Below are 23,685 nucleotides of genomic sequence, written 5' to 3'. Positions count from 1 at the left end.
CCTTGATTTACAAATATTTTCTTTCATTTTTTATTTCATTTAAGCCCTGGTTCATTCTTGACACAGCTCCACAACTGACAGACAGAAACAAGTAAGTTCAGTGTCCTTTGTCTTCCTAAGAAGAGGGGCTTCAGATGCCCTATACAAATGTAAGATCCTTTATCATGCAGCAAGTCAAAACAGAAGAGGCAGCTTTACTCACTGGGAAACAGACTGTCATTGAAATGACTTCAGACACATCAGCGAGAAATACAGCAAGTGAAAATTGCTAATTAATGGTTGCCATTCTCACACTTCTCTAAATAACAGTATTGCACTTGAAACACCACTTATGCCCATAGTTTCAGAAACAACATTATACAGTACTTTGGATGTCACAGCGTGTTTCCTGGAAAGACCAATTTCAAACATTACAGACATCAGTATACTATGATTCTATGATTTAACAGCTACTCATCTGCTTTTCAAACATCCTTATCTAGGGCTAGGTTGCACAGGAAAGATGGCAGAGATGGTCTGAAGGCATTCAACCAAGCAGCCAGTCCTTCCCCGGTACTGGGCTATGATTTCATGAAATATACACTTAAGGATAAGGACCTTTATATCTAGTACAGAATAGAGGTTCTTTACAGCTGTGGTTTGTGGGAAAACAAAACAAAACAAAAAAACCAACACACACACACACATTATGGTTTCCCACTTCCTGCAGACTTAGTGAACAGCTTTCAGGCAAGAGCTCTGCTCCCTGTGGTATATGCTGGCACTGCTCAGTTACACCAGGGAATACCAATCTTTCAAACAGCATCTTCTGAAGACAGAGATTTATTTCTCCCCCTTTAAAGGGGGTAGTGTTCTTTGTGCAGGGTGATAGTTTTCACCTCTCATTCCACTTAACCGGCTAGGCAAGATGATGCCTCATTGCTGTCCACAAAGACTGATGCAAGAAGTAATTCCACGTAGGGGCTATGCATGTGGCAGAAAGCGAAAGTGACTTTCTTCTGTGGTTTATCAACACCCGGACATTTTTCACTAGCTGTGTACAGATGTTCATTCATCACATACAGAAATTAGCACGAGGCATTATAATAATGTGTCAGGACCACTGCATGTACCTGATTTGATGAAAGAAGCCAGGTGGGTAATATCAAACCAGAGATTTCCTGACATTCTTCAGAAAGGATTTCTTGTTTCTTCTGAGGTTATTAACACCTTCAGGAAGCAGACAAAGCAAAGATTTGCTCTACAGCCAGGTGCAAAACTTATAGGATCCATGCAATGCATGTAGTGTAATGACTGGGGAATGTCTCAGTATCCATGTTCTGGGCATTTCTTGAAACAAAATTATGTATTGTCTTCTGAAGTGCTGAAACCCTGTTACAGGTAGTCTACATGCTTAGGAGATCTCCATTGCTTTCAAGGATCTGTAAGAAACTTCACTTTTTGGAAAAAGCAGTAGCAGACAGCCTGACTTGCAACAACAGTCTACGGAAGATGTCCAGCTTGCAACAAGCTGCTTTGAGTGACACAATTTGATATTTTCCCCATCAAAGAATACTTGTTACAGAAATCTCTATACTTTAGGATCTGAAGATCCCCTATTATGCTAAGCATTCTCTTGTGCTAATTTGAAGAACTGTAATCAACAAGAACAGAGAGAAAATAAAGGACATGACAAGAGAATCTTGGGAAAGCATGGCTTTGCAGCAGTTACAATGTGCTGTCTACACTCATGAAATTGTCTTGCATCGATGTTGTCACCTGAACTCGCCCAAGTCATTCAGAAGACCTAAGAAAACTTCCACAGCCACAATTTGGCAGGAAGAGCCACCAGTCTTTATTCTTAGATATTTTTTCAAGAGAAATTATCAGTAGACATACAGAGACGTGAGTTTTGTATGTCTGTAGACAAGAAAAAAAAAGTTCCCGGCTGATATCAAAGACAAAATGTATTACACATTGAATTTCTAGAATTAGAAATGGTGGAGATCACACTCTTTCAGGAGGGAAGACATCCCTGATTTGAATGGGGGAAACAACATGCAACTGCAAGCATAAGATCTGTGACTAGTGACACTAATGCGATGGCTACAGCTTCACTTGCCCTGCTGGTAGATTCACAGCTGTCTATCTGCACACCTTAAAGAATGGCACAGACACCCCAGATGTAGTAGATGTATCTGATACAGCATGTACATTTCAGAAAGTCACATAAATAAGGCAAAATCACTTGAAATATATTAAGTGAATCCTATATAGTAATTACTGGAAATAGCGGGGAAAAATCCTTTCTCATTTTTCTTTGCCCATCTTAACAAAAAGGCATTTTTTTCTATAGTGGAATGAGAGAGCAGTGACAGCCAGACATTTGGACTTGGTAGTAAAGGAACTTCTCAAAGATCCCTTCACGACTTTGACATGGTAGTACTCATGACACAGTGATTATTAGATCAATAACCCCAACACATTTTTTCTAAGGAGACTTTATGACTTGAACATAACTACGCTGAGCACAGTAACCTGTCTCCTCTTAAGCCGGGGGAAGGAGCCTACACTTTACCATTGCTATAACTATGGTGAAATGATATTTTCTAAAATACTCTCGTAGGGACACCAAATTAAACAAATGTTCGGGGTTTGTCTTGTGTTGCACATCCCAGAATGCCAGTAGGCAAAAGGCTAAATACAATGCTGAAATTCCTTTTAGAGATGACACCACCTCCACCTGCCCCAAGTAAACGATGAAAATTCTTGTAATAAAAGATAGATTTTGAACTGCCCCCAAATTCTTAATAATTGCATTTTTTTTTTTAAGGCCAATTCATTTTTTTATTATTTTTTATTTTTTGTCCAATAGGTCAGATAAAGAAGCAATCCCTTTTCAAAGAATGTAAGATTTCTCAAGTTCATTGTGTGCACTGTAGGCGTGGACTTTTAGAGAAGAGGCCCTGTTAAGTATACTCTTTTCCCTAGGGAACCACTATGATTCACTGAATACCACTGGCAAAGACTTCACACCAGGGTCTCCACAGTCATCAGTGATTCTTTCCTTTAAATTGGAAACAGCAGTGAAAACTCATTTTCAACGAGTGCCAATAAAATCCTTTTTTGGTAAGGTAACAGACAAAGCAGACTCCTCGTGGCAGGCTTGGTGCCTTGTTTGTCACCTTTAGTTCAGTGGAGTTTGTCCTCTTTGTTGAAACTGCACAGAGGCTGCTTCAAAAAACTCGGAATCCAACAATTTTGCAGTTTGTGTTTCCTAACTACTCATCTCTAAGGCAGCAGGGAAACTTGATCTCATTTTTTGGAAAGGGCAGTAGCGCTCTAAAGTGAGAAGAAAAGTTACCAGGTACTGTAATTCTTTAAGATGTGCTGTGATTGTGCACATTCACCCTGAAGGTGCTTTGCACTCAAGCACTTTAGAAGACAAAGGCTGCAAGAAGTGAATGTGTGTATATACTTAAAGCTTCAGTTAGTGGTAACTAACTTTCTTTTTCCATATTAAAGTGCTTAGCTATTTACAAATGTCATATCATGGATGACTTCCGTACAGCAACCTACTTTCCTCCAAAATCACAACTGTTTAGAAGTGGACATTGCTGTCTTTTATGATCTAGCAGGAGCTTCACCATTCTGAAAGCCTCTGCAATGTACATAGCACCAGTCCAGGTGAAGGCATAGACAAGCTGCATGTGACAACTTGGCAGATGTCGGCAACAAAGACTTCTTAGAGAGCCCAACAGCACAGCAAATGCTGGTGGAGCATGCCACTGTCATGAGAGGCAGCCTTGACTTGGCTATTCTAGTAGGCTGTACCGCAACAGACAAAATAAAACATCCATACAAAGGCAGACTACGAGACCATCTAGCCCACACCTTGTTTCTGACAGTGGTCAACAGCATATAGTTCATAGACAAGCTAAGAAGTGGAAAATTTCATTGTGATACTTCCCCAGAACAATAATTTGAAAAGGCTTAGAAACGTTCTGCTTGTTCTTTGACGTTAATATTTAATATGCCCCAATAGATTTCTTTTTCATGAATTTGTCTACTTGCCTTTTCAAACTACACTTTTTTGCCTCCACAATATCTTGCGACAATACTGTCAATTATATACTGCGAAAGAAATCACCACCACCACTTTTTTTCTTCTTTCTTTGAATCTGTTATTTGCTAGTTTCATTTGATGATCCTACTTCTTTTAGTGGGCAAGACTGGAACAATCATTCCCCTTTTCACCTTCTCCTCACCTATATCTTTTCCAATTTAATGGTTTCTACCTGAAAAGAACTATGAATGCTAAGTTTTGTGCTCATGATATAACCAATCTCAAGGACTCTTTGACAGACCTAATTCTGCAGGGAAAAAATAAGGTTTCATTTATGATATCTAGCATAAGCAGGGATGTCTTAGCTCTAGAAACATGGGGTTCTAGAAAGAAGAAAAGGAGGTCAAGTCCCACATTTAAGTAAAGCTCAGAAGTTTCTTTTGGAAGAAACTCATGACAGATCCACAGGAATAATGTGTCCAGAAGGAAATAATACAAAGAGGATCAATCAGCCAGTTACTTACTGCAACAGCAAAAAAAAAAAAAAATCCAACTATTTAAATAGCACCAACTAACCCATACAGGTTCAAACAGTAAGCCCAGGATTATCATGAGCAGCAAATGTAGGACAGACTGAGAAAAAAAGTCCTTGGCAGTTTGATCAAGTAAACCTTAACAAAAATAAGTCAGCAGCCAGATTACTTTAGTTTCCAGCAAATAATCCAAAATGACTGGAACCGTTATATTAGTACAAGGTACAGGCCTGAGAGAATGCAAGCTGAGATTCCAGGCTGTTCTATAAACTCATCTATAAGCTGATGATCTCCTTCACAGCTCAAGAAGAGGAATGGTCTCTCACTGCCAACCATTCAAATCCATACATACAGAGACTCCATAGACACAGCACTGAAATTCCTTCTAGCAAACAGAGGTCCTGATACCAAAACTTCCTGCCACATCATGGAAAAAGTATCACAGATATGTATGGTGACCTTCAAGGCCTCAGAATGAGGAGTCTATCCAACAAAACATGCCTGTCTGAGAGAACATCTGGTCTTGTGAATGCAAATTCCAGTATGTCTCACTGGCATCCAAGTGGTCTACCTAGTGTTAGAACATGATCTCCCACTGATGGCACTCACACTACCCATAGGCTGTTGTAAAGGCTAAGATGAACAACCTAAATACGAGCTTAATACATCATGCACTTAGTACCAGTCAGTTGCTTCTGGAAGGGACAGCATCTCATATCTTTCGCTTAATATGTACATTGTGATGTGCTCCTCACCTGAATACAGTATAAAAGGCTTGTATGAACCTCTGTATGAACCTCTCCCTTCTGGCCTCTAGTGTGCACCCTACTCCGTTCAAAACTAACAAGCCCGATTGTCTGTCATGGAAAAGACTCTGTAACTTACAAGTGATGTGAACACCACCGAGTAGGAGAGAAGAGGATGCCTTGGTTACGTTATTTGGTCTCACCACCAAAGCAGATGCTGAATGATTGTTGGGGGCATTGTACTGGCAATTTTCTTTTCTTATGGTAAACAAAGGCACTTTTGATGAAACTCATTGGTGAGCACAGGGATGGTTATAAGGGTCATAAAAGCAGAGAGAGACACAAACTAATATCTACTTGAAGAGAATTTATATAATTGTACTCCCCTCATGTGCAACCATTATAAATTCAGAATGGTTTGCCATTCTTCTTTTGTCTCTCTTGTACCAGAAAACACTTTCCACAAAATGCATTCTCTCTGACACGTGTGGAAAACAGTTTTATGCCTCCCTATTGAATTACTTAACTGAAACACTCTGTGAGAGAGGTTTTTGAAAAGAGACAGACATGGAAGTAGGAGACCTGCAAAGAGACAAAATACGTTACATTCAGTTCACAGTATCCAGCAGGCACAAATACATATGTGGACTCCAGGCTGATGAGTATAAGGAAGTAGGAAAAATAACAAGCTGGAACTGCAGGATTTATTCATGATTCTCTATTGCATCACTGCACATGCTCTCAAGATAACAGCAGCTGTGCTCAGAGCTAGGATCAGCAGATGCCCAAGGCAAAGTAATACTGCCATTCCCTTTGAAGATCTGGCTGCCCTAACATATCTCGAGGCTGAACAGGAGTTCAAAAATGAAGTGTTTGGCTGGAGGTAAAGGACCAGTCTTGATATCTCTGGATTTTTCATTTGTTGGAAGCAGAAGAAAAATTTTTCAAGGACAAAGGATGCATGACTTCACTGCTCCTAAAGCTGACAAAACTCATCCCTTCAAAAGGAAGGTCTTAGACTGCAACATGCATTTCTCTGAACATTTAAAAAATCATACAGGAAAGATGTCTGATATACTGCTACTAAGCCATCATAGTTACAGATGTGGTGTTGGCTACGTTTAACATACAATGCACAGAAGTTCAGAAGACGTGGGCTACAACTGGGTACAACTTGTTATCCCAAAATCAGCGGGTGGGAGACTCGCAAAACTGACAAAAAAAATAACTTACTTTCATAATAAGCCAGCACTAACTGGTAAATTGCCAGACAAAGATATAAGAATGTTGTTTCTGTTAATGATACTCTGAAGACAATCACCTTTCCTGGGCTAACTATCTCTATCGTCCAAACCTCTGTACAGTTTTCAGTGGTGGCTGTGACAACCTGAATGAAGAAACTAGAGAACAAAACCAGATGAGAATTCCACAAGGATGCATACCCTACAGCTACTTGATCCTGCACATGAAACCCAGTGGAATAAAGGATAACTTGGATCCCCTGGGAGGATGCAAGGAATCGAATCAGTTATCTACTGAAGCTAAATCTTGTAGGGAAATAGCACGTTAGTTCTGGAACAGAGCTGAAGGCTATAGCCAACACCAAACATGGCAGAGTAGGCTATGAGAAGACAGACCCAAGATCTTGAAGCCCACAGCAGCTGAGGATGTGCAGAAGTTTGAAATAAAAAACAGCTGTAACTGAATTTTCACTAATGATGAGCCAATAACGTGATGCACCGGTAGAAACCTTTATCTCAAATATCCCTAAAAATTTGATGAGTACATAAGTGACATGATCTGGTAGTAATTCCACAAGATTCTACAGAACTCTTGGTCACTGATGATATATGATGGTGGGACACGCAGCAAACAAGTGCTGCAGTGATTCTTGAAGAACACAGCTGAAAAACACAGAGAAAGTGAACTAGATCATGACTGTCTAGGAACTGAAACATAAGCCAATGAATTAAGAAGAGGAACAGCTACATCAGAGAACTGGATTTTGGACAAATGAAGTATTTGTTCTTTGTCATATGCGTGAATGAAAGAGAAATAGAAAAATGCATGTTCTGTCCTATGAATTTATGCCTAGAACAAGTGATAGTTAAACTAATGGGGTACGAACCTAATTGTTTCATCCTCTCACAATTTATCTGGTCTTGAATGACAAGAAGTATGCACAACCCAAGAGCAAACATGAACACAAAAACTCTTTTCAAGAGAAAACACTTTTGCCCTCTGACACTGTTTCTGTCAGCCATTTGGATTGATCATTATCTAATTTGCCAGCACATTAGAATGATCTCTTAACACTGATTATACAGGGTAGGAATGACAGGGGAGCTGTGGAATAAGAAAACAGATGAAACAGGCTGTTAGAATCCAATCCCCGAGGGCTCCAACACAAACAATAGGAAACACTGTATGTACTCTTTGAGAATTGCAATCATACTGCTTGCTGTTTGACAAGGGAGAAGTTGGAAAATACCATGAAAATAGAGTTTTCCTTTAACCTGGCACCAACAAAGAGCCAGAGCTGAAGCTGCTTCCTGTTCATTTTAAGGATGGGTGGATCTTCTCTCCAATACATTTTCCAGCTGCTGAAGCTGTTTGCTAACACAAGCAAATTACTTTTCATAACATTAGGCAAATTCTAACTGGAGTGCTACACTAAGCCACTATTGCAACTGATAGAAGCCACCTGGGCCTTAGGGTTCAATCTTGGGTCTAAAAACATCAGCCAATTAAAAAAGTTTGTATAGCCTAAACAAACAGAAATCAAAATACAAAAATAAGCCACACAGAACATAAGCACCCAACAGTGAAACATAAAGACAAATTTTAAATCCTGTCCAATATAACAAGAGCAAATATTTGGAGGGTGTGAATTAATAACCAAAATTATAACCAAAACAAACAAATGATATGACTTTATTCAAATTGAGCATTTCCATGGCTCTGTGCCAAAATTCAAGACGGCAACTAACAAGGATGTCTCTGCTCATATGGTCTAAGATTTTTCTCTGCTGTTGGTTGCCATGTGATGACAGCAGAGAATATTGGCTGTTACTGGACTAGGACAGACTGAAATGGCTGAGCAAACAAGTTTGAGACTTTATGTTCAAATTTGGACCTTGGGAAAAAACAATACAGATAGTTGGAGGACCTCTGTCTTATAGAAAGATCTCACGGTTAGTGATCAGGAAGAGGTGGGAGGAAAGACTCCAAGGCTCAGCAGTAGAAGCTCTCAGAGGCAATCATTCACCTCAGCCTACAGCTGTATCACCAGCTTCTGCAGATGTTCAGGTACTCTCCTCAGTGGCTTGTCCTCTCAGCAAGGACTCCATCACCCTCCCCTGGGTGTTATGGGTGCATGGTGGTCTGAAGTCGCTGCTGTTTTTTTCTTTGCCCCGTACTTGAAGCAACACCCTGGATTCCTCACCTGATGTTCAGTGTTAGTCCTTCTCTGCAAGCAGAGGCTGGAAAAAAAACACAAAGCAAAGCTTTTGAGTAATCACAGGACTGTTTTATTTAAAACACTGCTGAACTGCTCTGCAAATCTCAGCCACCACCAGAATACTGGATCTCGCCACCGTACACCCTTTCTCTGCACTACAAGATGAGATCACAGTATGATAAACCTAACTTAATAAGCTACTGTCCGAAAAAGTGCTCTTGGTATTCCTCTCAACACTTTCTTTGCACTTCCCTAATCTAGCTCATCTCTTCATATACTCCTCCAGTAACTCTGAATTCCTCTCCCATACCAGCATGCTTTGCCTTTTTCTTTCTGCGTCTTTTATTCATTTGCTTGCAAGGAAATCTACTCCCCCACTCCAAAAGATGCTGAGTGCCTTGGTGCAGAAGAGATGGGGATGTGAAAAAGCTGATCTTTAAAAGAAACAAGATGGGGATAAGACAGATTTTCTTCTCATTATTAGCGAGACATACTGCATATAGAGACACAGAGAGAGACATACTGCAACTTTTTCCTTCTTAGGCATGTTATGGGAAAAAGTTAATGTCATTGTCACTTCTTTTATGTAAAAAAACTTAGATATTCCCTTAAAAGAAAAATTCAAAACACTTAGAAATGTACCAAGTTTATTTTGGACAGTTTGCATTGTCCTGTGTATTTAGCACATCAGCTTGCTCCTAAATACGAGTGACAGTTGTTGAGAGCTGAGTTTATTAAAAATATTGCTATATTTTTAAAAATACACTCTCCTTGAAATCCCAGTATAGAGCCAAACACCACACAGTACAGAGGATCTGGAAAGATGTTTAGAAAGCAGTATTGCCAGCTATGTCACTGCACAGAAAGTTTGGAACCTGAATTAGGAACCAAACTGTCAAATATGTGTACGAAGATAGGATACCAGAGCAGAACACTGTCCCTTGGCAATATGCTGGTATTAAGAAAACAAAGGCACATGAGAGAAGCAGCCAACTTCAACCTCATCTTCCTGTTTTGAAGTGGCTTTTGAGCCTTCCTTGTCTTACAGAAATGCACGGTACAGTTTGTCTTCTCTCACAAACTGAATTAAAATCACCTAATGTGAGTTCTTCTTGTGTGGTTACCCTCAGGACACAGCACAGAGAGGGGCATTCCCATGTCTACATGTAAATAGGTGCATTCTTACCATGAGTCCAACTCATGGCCATTGCTATGATTTAATTATTTCATAAATCTTAACGTAAATAACCCTATGAAGTTTTATCATTTCAAAGCTACTTGTGAGCACTCTACTTCCTTTTAAGTTCTGGTTGAGTAGGGAAAAAACTCAGATTATTACTGACAGCAGCCAACATGAAGTGTTGATTCCCTCTTGTGATGAGCGTCATTGCAGTGAATCACCGCATAAAACAGAATGAATTTCCTTTATCCCTTGCCTGCCAGAAGGTGTTAAAACAAAGTATCTGTCTGTATGTCTGTCCACATGTTTACATACTGTTATGTCATCCATGACTACATCTCAAAAACATTAACACTTTGGTACTTTGAACAGCCACATAGGGACAAAAAGTATTATCTCCACTTTCTGGATAAGACTGAGTCACAAGGAAATCACAGGAGTTGTTTAAATGTGATGATATGCGTACGCTATAATCCAGTTCCATATAGACTTTCTCAGCACAGGTTTACACAGTTTTGGACAGATACCAGCACCTCATCTACTCTGCTTCCAAACTGCAGGAATAAGAGCAGAATAGTGGGTTAGTCTGACAGCACCTGGTCAGGGACCTGTGCTAGGATTTATTTAGTGCTAGTATGAACTGTTTCATCATACCCATAGCAAGTCTATAGCAGAACTGAGAAGCATGTCCAAATCTCTTGAATCCAGCGTTGAAAACAGGAACTTCCTCTCTTCCTGAAAAGCTCTGATAATCCTAGAAACTCAGATCTTTTATCCCAGAGCAGAGGGAATTTCTAATCCCAGAGTGATGCCCAGCATTCTCTTGATAATATATAGTACAACTAAGAAAAGCAATAAATAGATGGGGTTTATTTATATCCTTGGGTGACTGACACTAGCAAGCCAGGACAGCTGACAACTGAAGACCAGCCTTCCCTCCCCCTTTTACTTATGGGCACAATTTCAAGTTGGCTTGCTGGACCGGGCAGACAAAGGAGAGCAGCAGTTCCCAGTCACGAAAAAGTACTGGGGGGACACACACAAACAGCACACACACAGCTGTATTCATTACAGTGAAGTCTCTCTGTATTAAAAGAGCAGTGAACAGCCTCATTAATAAATGGACACGTGGTGGGGGAAGCCAGCATGAGGCTCCCTCCTCCTCGTGTTACAGAGAAGAGGCTGGGGTGGGCTCCTTACCCCGACTGCTAACAGCATTCTGTATTTGACAGGCCTCATTCTGCTTTCTCTTACTCGGTTTCCTACTCCCTGGTTTGTTGTGGCTCTCTGTTCTCTGGCTCTTCCACACATTTCATTTCATAACTTCAGACACTGCTTTTACTCTATTCACACACAGTTTGGCTTCTATTTTTAGTCTCAATAAGGTAATGCCAGATTAAAACAAAATCCAATTTGGATGGGCAAAGTCATCCTCTCTATAGGTAGCTTAATGCCAAAGGGCCAGATGTGAGACAGACATAGCCAAGATATTATATAACCTCTCCCCAGCCTTTGCACACCTGATCTTGAATGACATTTCCAACACAGCAAGGAAATACAGGCAGTTCGCCATCACCTCACTACTGAGAACAAGCAAAGCTCAGCCTCCAGTCAGGCAAAAATGCCAGCTGCCTGAAGTCATTACTTATCCTGCTTAGGAGTTTTCTCTGAGTCTGTCAGAAGTGAAAGCTCCTAAAATTCAAGCTGAGCTCTAGTTCTCAAAAAGGAAAGCCAATTTCTAGAGGCTCTCCTTTCCTTTTTCTCCTGCTTTCCCAGTGTTCCTGAAACTTGGAATGGCCTTTCCATGAGGTTGTGGCATGAGACCAGTAGCAACAGGAAAAAGACTTTCTTTCATAAAAGAACAGCAAAAGGTTGACTAAAGGTGTGAGAGATGGGCTGTTGTCACGAGTTAAGCACTAAATGTAATTTCTGATCATTAGAAGTGAACACAGACCCTCAGCTCTAGCTGAGAGGCAATGGCTGAGTTGGCAAGATTCTTGTTAACACCTGAGAAGAGCTGAAAATGCTGCTTTCGGCAGGGCTTTATACTCTGCTGAGATTCAATGAGACTGCCACAGTTTTCTGATATCTGGATAAACTAAAACATAGTCATGCCCTGTTTAAAATTTTAGGTGTACACCTTTATGGTGCATCTATTCTGTAGGTATTTGTTAGACGTATCAATATATGCTTATTGCTAGTCATAAGGGAATGGCTCCCCGCTTCTTCAAAGAATACCAAGAAATAGCTTAAGGAGAAGGTCTTTCTTTACCTCTCTCCTTTCCCTTCTGGTAAATACAGGCTTATCTGCCATTATCTGATATGGGATAATTGCAACAACTATACTAGGGAGAAAAATTATCTTTTCCCCTATTCCATCTTTTTATCCCATCTTTTTTATTGTCGTATCTCCTAAAAGGGAGACACAACAATAGGATTCACCTCATTTTTCTTCTCTCTTTTGCCCAAAGAAGCTGTGGATGCCCCAATGCCTGGGGGTGTTCAAGGCCAGATTGGATGGGGCTTTGGGCAACCTGGTCTAGTGGGAGGTGTCCCTGCCCACGGCAGGGGGGTTGGGATTAGATGCTCTTTAAGGTCCCTTGAAAACTATTCTATGATTCTCTGATCCTATGGTATTTTACCTCAAGCTCCACTGCTTTTCAAAATGTGCTACAACAAACTGATTATGCTTCTCAGTAAGCCTTTCTCTGAGTGAAGATGGGACTACAGAGAGGACAGAGAAAGATGTTGACAGAACGTTATTGCTGCTGTTGCCAATGGCTGTATAAGGGGTGAAAAGCAGCACTGCAATTTTGATGGAAGGTGCTGGATATCAGACCAATGATCCCTTTCAGTAACCCACTGAGAGTTTCTCAGCCAGACAGGTGGTTCTGGAAGGATTTATGTGGAAAACTTTGTTATTCTATTCCTGGATGAGGATAAGCAATGAGATGACACCTACCAAAAGTTGCTCTTTTGTGTCACAAGATATCTTTTGCCTGAGTAGCCAAAGTAGTCTGAGGTAGAGGTTATTCGAGGTGCCCATTTGAAGGTCACCTTTCAAAGTCAAGACCACTTGTGCAGTCAGTCACAGCAACAAGAGAGAACCAGGAGGGTGGCAAACGAAGACTGGAATGAACAGGATTAGTGGGAGGGTGGAGGCGTACCAGCAATGCTCTGTGCAGAAACCTGAGTGACTTCTCCCAGCTGCTCCTGAGGAAGGATTTGGACAGTGTGGTGAGACCAGCTGAAATCGTAGCCAAGGTTCCTCTCGGGAATGTGGTATCAACATAAAAATAAATACATTGGTGCTCAACAATCTACTGTCTCCCCATGCTACAGGGGAGCCTGGCAGAATCTGAGGAAGCCTGGACAAGACTGGGCAGCTGGGAATTCCACCCTAGTGCAGCAAATGGCTGGGTGTCTGACACAGGCCATGCACGGTGGCAACAGTACACATCCCATTCCATCCCATCGCCACCCTTTGTACTACAGGAGAGTAGAGAGACAATGACTGATAAACAACTCTTCAATTTCCAGGCATTTTCTTTGTGGAGATCTGGCAAACAATAAAAAATGATTGTACATAATCATTTTAAGTGTCTGTTGCGTTTAGCTGACTTTTTTTTTCTTTTATTGGTGCAGAACAATTTTGAAGCTTGCACATTTTCATGCCTGCTAAAACGCCTTTTTTTTTTTTTTTTTTTCCACAAGCTTATACAAAGAGTCTGCATTTCAAGAATGATGTTAATTCAGGCAGTGGATAGCCAACAGCCAGTTACAGCTTAGCACCTCCAGCATCAACTCTAATTTCAGGTCTCCAATGACAATACGTACATGACCTTCTAATGAAGAACCATACAACAATACTAGATACAAAAAAAATCTTTAGAAATGCACAGTCTACCTGTATATTTCCTATAAAAAGAAAAATTCTGGAGTTGTGGAAGACGCAAAGAAGAGCAAGTAAAAAAGTGCTCTTTAGTATCACTGTGGCAAGCAGGCTCCATTCATTGCTCTACACCTGACCACACTGCTTGCACATTCATCTTACCTGGATAACATTCAGATACCAGTCTCCACCTTAATCTGAAGAAGGAAATCACTAGAAAACTAAGAACAGCAGCCTGCCTTCTACGTGGATGAAGTCCAGAACAACTTACCAATCCCCTTGTTCTTCCACTAATCTCTTGGCAGTGCAGGATCCAGTTCTAAACCCTTACAGATGATGATGATGTGCTATTTCAAAGAGTTGCATCCCTTCAGTTGGCAACTGAAGTTGGCATTTATGCACATATGGGGACCAGGTGAATGTCCAAAGGAAACAGCCAATTGTACATCATCCTGCACCTAAGCTCAGATACAGACCTAGGAACTACAGTGAGCAAAATCAACTGCAAAACACAAGAAGTTTTCTTACTAGCTTCAGTTTAGATTCTGACATTCACCTTCTCTATTAAGTATTCTCAGAGAACTCAAGCACATAAAAATCAGCTTGTGACTCATGCTGCTTTAAGCCACACTAGGTATAGATCTGAGACTTTACATGAACTGGCAGTCTTCTCTGCTGTCAAACATGGATAGCATATTATATTATTAACTTTCTCCCCTAATCAGTAGCTCTAATACTTTTTTCTTCTCCCACTCACTGAGCGCAGTGTAAGAGCCATGCAGACACTAGTAATATAAACATTAGCACAATAAAACTGCATCACTGTTAGTCACTGTTAATCAGCCTGAGAATGAAAAGGTGAATGTTCTGTCAAGGCTGAAGCCAGGTATCAGCCTTGCCCAGTTTTAACCATGATTCGTACTTGTTTGCAATTACATATGTAAGTTATTAGCATATTATTTATATTTTTGCCATAGCAAACCAGAACCCCATAAGCATTCTGTGTTCAGAAGCTTTTAAAATGCAAAGAAACACATAAATAAATATTTCATGAACACTCAAGAAGCTGGCAGCAAAGGAAAGAGAGAAACACAACAGAAGAGAGATTTCACTCATAGCTGCTGTTACCTTTATAAATCAAATCAGTTGGGGTCATTACCTTGTAGATCCACACCCCAATTGCACTGTTTAGGAGTTAACTATATAGTTAACGATATAGTTAACTGTATAGGAGTTAACTATACTTTCAAATCATTTCTGTGTCCAGGCTCTTGCATACAGGAGTCCAGCTTAGGTACAGAGAAACTGCCTGGAACTGTGCTGTTATTTTTCGAAAAGTAAATTTTTATTTTATCCTCTATTGTCCCTAAAACCTATTTTGTGTTAGCATTTACAAAAAGGATGAATAATAAATATATTAAGTATCTAACCACATGGTCTTTAAAGTTGCTACAGAACTTCCTGGATGTTTCTTGCCAGCTGTTCAAAAGCTAAATTCTAGTGGAAAAAATACACCTTTTTTTATCTAGAATTTCACTTATCTAGAAATTCACTTTCACTATGCCTCTATAGAGCAGTAGAAAATAAAAGAGCAAAACACCTCCATACAGCCTTGCATTGTTAACATACACAATAAAAAATGACCAACCCATAGGTTCCTTCCTTCATCATCTGAGCTAGCCATATCAAATACATCCTCATAAAGACATCCTGGACCCGAACAACCCACCACACTACTTAGTTTAGCCTTCTGTTACTCAGTGAACTATATTCTGAAGAAGACTTGAAAAAGAGAATTGATTTCTTAGTTTAAAATCACCCTATTGCACTAATACTAATTGAACTGTAAAGTTCCATGAAGCAGAAAGCAATCAGCATGATGCTGAGAGACCCTCAAAGTAATGCAGGATAGAAAGAACAAACAACAATGCGATCAGGGCTGTAAATACAGCTTTGTTTTCAGAATGACTGACAACCCAGTACACTAGGCAACTGGGTGTTCAATTTCAGTGAAAATCAGGTCAGAAGCATTTTGAATGTTCCCTAGTAGTAGTAATTCTTGGTATTTCTTTAGCAGAATAAATCCCCATAAACTTTCAGTAATGTTGATAGGAAACTGTTCAGACACTATAAATAACCCCAAACGATAGCTTGCAGCTTTTGATATTTAGACCTTCCCCTCTAGATCTAAATATCAACTCCCCTCTAGTAGATAGATACTCAAGAGAACCTCTGCCTTCTCTCTTATTACCCCAGTGGCATACAGCTCACAAAGAACTTGTTTGTCCATGAAATGAGGATGAGGCCATGGGGATGAGAGGCTGGGCCACTTTTCTTGTAACGGTGCTTTTTTTCAGAATCCTTAGCTGCTTTGCAGAAACGCTGACTTTTATTCTTCCTCTTATTTCACCTCAGGAAATCTGTACTTAAGAGCTTGAGCCCACTGCACAACACTATCTACTATTCTCCTACAGCTGCAGTACTAACCACCAGGGAACTGTTCTCTGAACAATTTGGTTAAAAGTCTCCGTACTACCTGACTCACTGTTCCTTTAAGCATCATCCTCACTTTCGGTTAGCTCATTTGTGACATCTTTATGCTTCTTCTCTGCAAAGCCTCAATATTTGCTATTCCTCGGACAGGCTATTAGAGTAGATGGAAAGAAGAATGGACTAAGAGCCTGAAGGGCATCTGCCAAAGTCAGACAACGGCCCAGTTCAATAGCAGACAAGCCTATGGTACTCAAATGACTTCCTCAGTCTCCCAGGATGTTTTCTTCACAGAAGCTGTCTGATACAATAGTAAGAAATGGTTGTGCCATCTCTGCAACTAATCATCCCGCAGACCTTTATTCAAATAAGGCCTATTCAAACTTCTCAAACATTTTGAGCATTCATGTGCATGTTTATATGGAGGTTCTGCCCAATTCTTCTTCTATCTCCACAACTTTTCACAGCCTGCTATCTTTGAATGTTTGCAGTTTATTCTGTAATCTACTTTATGACTTGCGCCTCCAATTCCTCTAGTTGGTATCTAGGATACCAAATACATGCAGAACAGTAACCCCAAGTAAGCTGTTGATGAGGGAAATCAGGGCCCTAGTGTAAGCAATCGATGAAAAGAGTGAAGAAGAAAAACAGCTGTTCCTGCAGGAAGGACCAAAGTAGTCTCTGAGACTCACAGACTGGGCACAACAGCCTCTGACGCATACCAGTGGCTTGGTGCAAAGCTGAAGAAAATATCATTCCCCCAGTTTCCAAGAACAAACATTTTGCTCTACTTACTTCATTTGCAGCAAAATTTAGCCCTGTTCTTGGAGCTATATACCTTTTCTAGGGACAAGCTTTGAGTAGCCTGACTAGATCCTGGTTCTGCTAGCCTACCCCTAAATTTACAGGGTGACAACTATGAAGTGCTCTTAAAATTGTTAAAAAGAGGGCAGAATTCAGCACACAAATGCCTTCACATAAGTCTACTTAGCAAACCAGTTTGGTCATATACTGAGAACTATGCTTTTACATTTACTTGTAAATTTGTGTGCAACCTTGCTTTATATACCGTACGAAAAACTCAACTTGAATGATGCAGTAAACCAGAACTTTTGTCTCAACTGCACATATACTACAATGTTGACAAAATTGTATTTTGATTATTCCATTATATTGCATTCCTACGCTGTCGTGTTCCAATGTGCTGTAGGGTCTTTTTTATTGACTCTCGCTATTCATCCTATAAAATCTCTGGTAGGATAGCTGAAGTTTTTGGCAGGTGGTAAAGCGTGGGAGGCAGTTTGGAATTGTACAATAAGTGCATTAGCTGAATGTTTGTGCTAGAGGATCAGCAATAAAATCACTGACATTAATACTGGAAATGTCATCTTGAAGTTTCAGAGCTAAATATCCACAAGATGAATTAGGCAGTTCACCCCTGTGCTAACTTTTGTTTCAGCTTGTGAAAACATACAGAACACTGCTTCAGTGATACTCAAGTCACGTTTTCAAGGTTTTCACAGCAAAACTAAAGGTCAGAAACATAATTCTTTCAAGGCGCTCTAGATGATAATTTGCCCATATATTCCATTACAACATCATCATAGATTACTGCAGGCCATGGGCAACATGGGTTTATCACAACTACACTCTACTGCAAATATGTCTGCGTCAATGAAAAATGGATCAGGTCCTCTTTTACTAAGATCCTCACTGAACAGATTAATCACTAGGGAGGGACGAAGATTTGATTCTATAGGCCTCAGTGATTTTTCTTTGGGAGGTTTCACCTCTACTGACTGACTTCACTATGTAGCTGATTCACAAGTCTCAACTATGTCTTCCTGAACTAAGGCACTTCTCTGCAAGACTGAAGAAAAATGTAAAGAATGTCCTGGCCCTTTATTACAGCCCAAGCTTAAACAACAGAGCATCTTTGAGCCAAAGCCTAAAGCAAACAGGGGCCATTATAGCCAAGTTTTTTCCCAGCCACATTTTTAGGGATCTTCCTCTTCCAACTCTACAAAATTCAGCCTTTGCTCCCTTCTGTTTAGTCTTCTTTGTCCCAGGAGGAATAAATTCCCTACACAGCTGAACCCAGGCTGTTACCTAGGAACCACTATGTGCAGGGTAGACAGCTGTGTTTCTTCCTCTTCCTGAGTTTTTTTTTTTTTTTCCCTGCCAGTTCTTGAGAAAGATAAAAGTATCCCAGCATGCCCACCCCCCTTTCCTGGTCTTCAGCACTGGCACTCACCTGTGGAATTTGACCCTGGCTCACAGGATGCAGCACTGTGAAGGCTGTTCTGGAATCCGTTCAGTTGCCTTTCAGTGGAAGTCACCCTAGCAGGTAAAAGCATCAGATTAGAAAGGATGAATGAGAAAGGATATACCAAGGAAGTGTAATGGTCTTGAGCATAAAATTTATCATTCTCCTAGTTCACATAATTTCACTAGGACTGCAGCTATGAACATGATATGAGATAGGCAGTGACAGCAACTGGCTCCAAGAAGGCAGGGGATGACAGACAAACACTCGAGCTGCCAGCAAGACTTCAATGTGCCTAAAGCTTTTGTCCCATGTGCCTTGGAAGATGATTCTGAAGGATAAAGGAGATGGTAAATAATATCAGTCTACGAACGCACAACTCAACTAGTAATGCTGTGGTATACTTTCTCCAATGAGTTGAAGCAAAATGATTAAGCAACCTTAAAACAAAAATGAACATGAGAAGGGGGCTAGCCACAACATGCTACTCTCAAAATCTAAGAAAATCTAAGTCCTTGCATCCTGTCTCAACAGAGACAACTAATTTGGGCAAGATTTCTCACTTGTCTCAGAAACTGAGACCCACGGGATGTGTATAGTCTCCAGCAGTGCAGCACAAGTCCTCTAACAGACGCTTTATGCAAATCCTTTTGCATTTAGCTCAGCATTTGAATTACAGCAAAACAATACTCTGTGGAGTACAACCACACTCTCTGTAGCTATTATAAATATTCATTACCAAAATGAGACCATTCTCTCCTACATTAAAAAAAAAAAGTGTCTACTCACAAAAGTAGGTCAAGTTGTACAGCTGCAATGACCTTTTCTGTCCTTAAAATCTATACAATCAATCCACCTATTTTTGGTTTATCCTCTCTTCTCTTAAACCTCCTTGCCTTTCCTCCCTGCCCAACTCTGTTCTGATCACTACAGACTTGTGCATGTACACTCCTGTCTCTCTGCCACAGTGCTTCTCCTTCACTCATTCACCTCTGCCATGAAATACAGTTCCTGTGAGCTCTTCCCCAGAAGAACACTGTGATCTCCAATCCCCACGTGATGCCATGATGACTAACAGACCCAGGCACATATGTGCAGTTGCTGTATTTTTTTTCTCCTGAAACATTCTGCCTTCAAATTTTGAAGTCAGTAAGTTGCCAGCAATCCAGGTGCTCCTGGCAGCTGAAAGGCCAGTGAGGGACTCCTGTATTTTATCTTAGCTGGACTTGAGTAAAATAAATCAGAGTCCATATGGGAAGGGAAGGGGAAGCAGATATGACATTTGCAAAGCACAACCCCTTACTTCAATCAGCTGTAATTTGAAATGCTGTTGTCAAATGAGGTGCCTGTTTCTATGTTTATTGCCTCTTGGAGAGAATTTTGGATCTGTACTTATGGTTTCTTTTGCTGCATGGATACTGCATGGTCCATCTGGGGGTGAAGAATCCAGATGGATCTTTATCCTTTTTACATAAACATTCCACGCTCATAATTAGCTGGTCCACTTCACTAATACAGCACAATTGACAGCCAAATCTAGTTCACCCTTCTGTAGGTAGAATGCAAGACTGGCAGTTGAAAATATCAAGGATGTCGGCCAGTACAACAAAAAATCTATCAGGGAACAGTTACCCTTCTATCTTTATGTCTGCTTTACATTTAGAGACTCTATTTCCCTCTCCAGACTTGCCCATCCTCTCTTCTTTCTGCCCACACTGTATACTGATTCTTGTGGTTTCAACTGTCACCTCCACACAGCTCATTCTCAGATCTACCCCACAACCTTGACCCCCCACCATGCTAAGCTCACCCCTCAAGTTCTCTCTTTCCTCAGCTCTCCTGATAGGATCTCCAGTCCCAGAACATATTTACTGCTTAAACTGAATTAATCCCTTTCCACTTTCTTCCTCCTTGGGTTAGCTGAAACCCCATTACCTTTCTAATTTTCCTACTTTTAATGTCTGCGGAGTTTTTGTTTCTACTTCTGCAATGAAATCCCTTGTTACATTCTCAATTTCCTCCTCTTTAAAATGAACAAAACCAGCCTTTTCCCCACTGTCCCCCCCAACTTAAATATCTGCCATTGGCCTTTTCTCTCTCTTATACAGCAAAGCTCTTCTTGAAATTGATACTGACCTTTCTTAATGCAGGCACTAAACCACCTCTAAGCTGCCCACAGCCTAGAGGGTGCTCTTGTTCTAGAGGTGACAAAGAAATATTTTCTTGACGGAATTTTGAACACCTTTTTTTAAAAAAAATAATCTTGGGATATCATGAAATGCATCTAATGTTCCGTGGGGACAGGACTGACACTAACAAATTCACATCACACAAAGCCCAGGTTTGACAAGAGGACAGCAACAGATGTGAAGAGCCAGAGCCAGGAAGGCTTGTTCCCCTGTTGCTCTTGGCCAGGGTATCTCCACATGTGTATCTGCGTGTAAGATCTGAGGCTAGCCAAGGGCTAAGAGCTGCAGGCCCAGTGAGCCCAGCTGTGTCAGGGTGTTAAATCAAGGCACGTCTCTCAGATGCACTGCTTTTGCTGCCAAAAATGTCTAAGGGTCAGGCAGCCTGACTAACCCAGATGCTCAGGAGCTAAAAAAACAAGCATGCCTCAGTACAGCAGTAGCAAAAAAGTAAAAGTGGTCTCAGTAACTGTTACATGTTTGCTCCCCTGATGCGTGTCCTCTTTTTGGTGGGCGCTCAGCTTGTATACATGATCAGCTCACTTGAGACACTTCACACATGCCTGTGAATAAGCACACATAGGCAACACAGGATACAAACCAGAACCACGGTGTTTTACAGAGCTTGCTCTGTGGCCATTCTTCTATTTTTGGCATATTTGCCAAGCTTGGCCAGCCTGTCCTGTAACAGCTGGCTGCTGCCGTATCTGACTGTAGTCAGCACTCCACCCATCTGTGGGATGGAGTTCCTGAGCTCTGGAGAAATGCATCACCTCTACCCTATTTCTGTACTAGTTACAATAGAGCAGAACTTTGGATCTTCTGCTGCTGACACCATGCAAAGCAAATATACAAGAGAAGAACAAGGTAGAAAGACTATGTGCTGTGGTGTTGGGATTTGAAGGAAATACTTGTACTGAAAGGTTTCCCGAGCAGAGTTGTTAGGAATGACATTTACAGAGAAGTTCAGTAAACATGCCATGAAGAAATTATGCTGTGTTGTTTAACAACTCCAATAGTTTTTGATGTTTCAGTCTATTCAGTCTACTGCTGGTAAAGTCAGCAATCTTCTTGGGCTTGCTCTCTTCCAGATAAAATATTGAACTATGTTCCTTTTCTCTACCAGGCATTTTCTTTCTTTGAATACAGTGATCTAACATTGACAGCTGTATTTTTTCTGAGATCTTTCCTTTGACTGTCTGTTTACAGGTTGTACAAGCCTTGCCCTACCTGATGCTTTTACAGTTAGAGAGCAGCAAGTTACTGTGGGAATGATGAAGAAATCTGTGTTTATTGTGATTTATTCATTACTAAAAGCAGAAAGATTTTCTATCTGTCACCTGTACCAAATCACTCTGGGTTCTCACAGTTGTGCTAATATATTTCCCTGCTTTGCATGCTGTCATCTGTAATGAAGGTCCTACCCACCAAATGCTGCTTCCAGGGACATCTGCTTCATCCTATGGCTTACAAATACTATTTCAGTGACCTCTGTCTCAAAATTTTGCTGTCATTTAGCAGCAGGTCCCTTTACGGTTCACAGACATGCCAGTAACAGTGGCAACACAAGCAGTAGAAAGGACCCAATCTGACTCTTGGAAAGAAAGAAGAGTTTGTTGTGTTAGCTGTTCAAAAAACTATCTTACTACTTGTAATCTGAATACATTTAATCAAAACTATGGAGCCCCAGGAGACCATTTCATGAGTATACATTTCTGAGCAGAGCTACATATTAAACCATTTCTCCCAGTTACTATAGTCTTTTTCCACACCTTAATGTGGGCCCCAGTTTTCCACTCTGTTAGCTTAAGCAAGGAGTCTGCTTTGGACACAATCCATTATAAAGTCAACCTACCACCTTTTACAAGTTGAGAGACTGGGAAACCAAGAGAGGCCAGGCACTGAAAAGACAAAACTGAATTATCTGACTGTTCCATTACTTTTTTTCTTCATGTTTTAACCAGAGAAATGTCAAAGTTACTAGACTCCTTTTGAATTAGTCAGTAATGTTCGTCTTTAGCATCTTGCTCTGTTTGTAGTCAAGCTTTCTACTACTTATTCTTTTCCTTCTCTTCTGGAAGCCATATGTGCAGCTAGGAGAGAAATGATAATGCATGCAAAGTAGAGATAGGTCAAAGAGACAAAGTTGATTTTAGTTTGTCTTCATGGTCCAGTCTCTAAAGGGCTTCTACAAACAACTTGAAAAAGAAGGTCTTTATTAAGATGTTAAACAAAAGCCAGGCAGTGCAAGAGCAGACAGAGAAATAAGGTCTGGCTTACTGAAAAATATGAAGAAAAGAAAAGAAAAGAAAAAAAAAGAGACAGAGGAGCTTTAACAGAACAGGATTAGTTTCAGTGAGTCTTGTGGAAATAATATATATCAGTGAGATCTTCTTTGAGGAAAGAGGTCAGGAAAACAGCCAACAAGAATTAGGGGGTGAAAGCGAGCAGCAAATCAAAGATGACCTTACAGAGGAATAAAGCAGCCAAAAGCCAAAATTAGATTAGATGTTATGGAGAGGGATATTTGCTATGTTATAACCTAAGGATACAGTAGTCCCACACTGGAAAAGTACAATTCTAGGTGCCACAATTGCAAGCATCCTAACTGAAGAAAATACAGTAAATTCAAGACAATTAAGAACTTGGCAGGTAGAACTACTATCTGAGGTTAACAAAACCTCAACAAGTCTAAACAACATTAGGAAACTCCAAGAAGCAGAAGATATTCAAAAGAAGGAAAGTATTTGCAAGGGAAAATGTTGAGGGTGGTTCAGGAAGGAGAAACAAGGTACAACAGGATGAAACAAAGGAAAAACTCAGATTGCACATCAGGAGAAACTTTCTAATAATAAGGTTATTTAGATTCTTAAAAGGTCTTACATAG

At 40.5% G+C, this 23,685-nt stretch overlaps 1 protein-coding gene across 3 annotated transcripts in view; it reads right to left on the bottom strand.

Annotated features, from left to right (window-relative positions):
* Positions 1-14: 14 nt before the first annotated feature.
* TTLL5 (tubulin tyrosine ligase like 5) overlaps positions 15-23,685 on the bottom strand; it is a 136,749-nt gene continuing 113,078 nt past the window's right edge. For all 3 annotated transcript variants that reach the window (XM_048059940.2, XM_048059942.2, XM_066998123.1), the window contains 2 exons: positions 18,601-18,686; positions 15-8,806 (listed from right to left, as the gene is read on the bottom strand). In XM_048059940.2, coding sequence (XP_047915897.2) covers positions 8,766-8,806; positions 18,601-18,686 — 127 coding nt within the window. In that variant the 3' untranslated portion in view covers positions 15-8,765. The remainder of the gene's footprint in view (positions 8,807-18,600; positions 18,687-23,685) is intronic.

This window comes from Anser cygnoides, chromosome 5, assembly GCF_040182565.1.
Source record: "Anser cygnoides isolate HZ-2024a breed goose chromosome 5, Taihu_goose_T2T_genome, whole genome shotgun sequence".
In the NCBI taxonomy this organism is placed as follows: Eukaryota; Metazoa; Chordata; class Aves; order Anseriformes; family Anatidae; genus Anser; species Anser cygnoides.
Note: the sequence above shows the minus strand (reverse complement) of the source record. Positions and strands in the feature narration are given on the sequence as shown.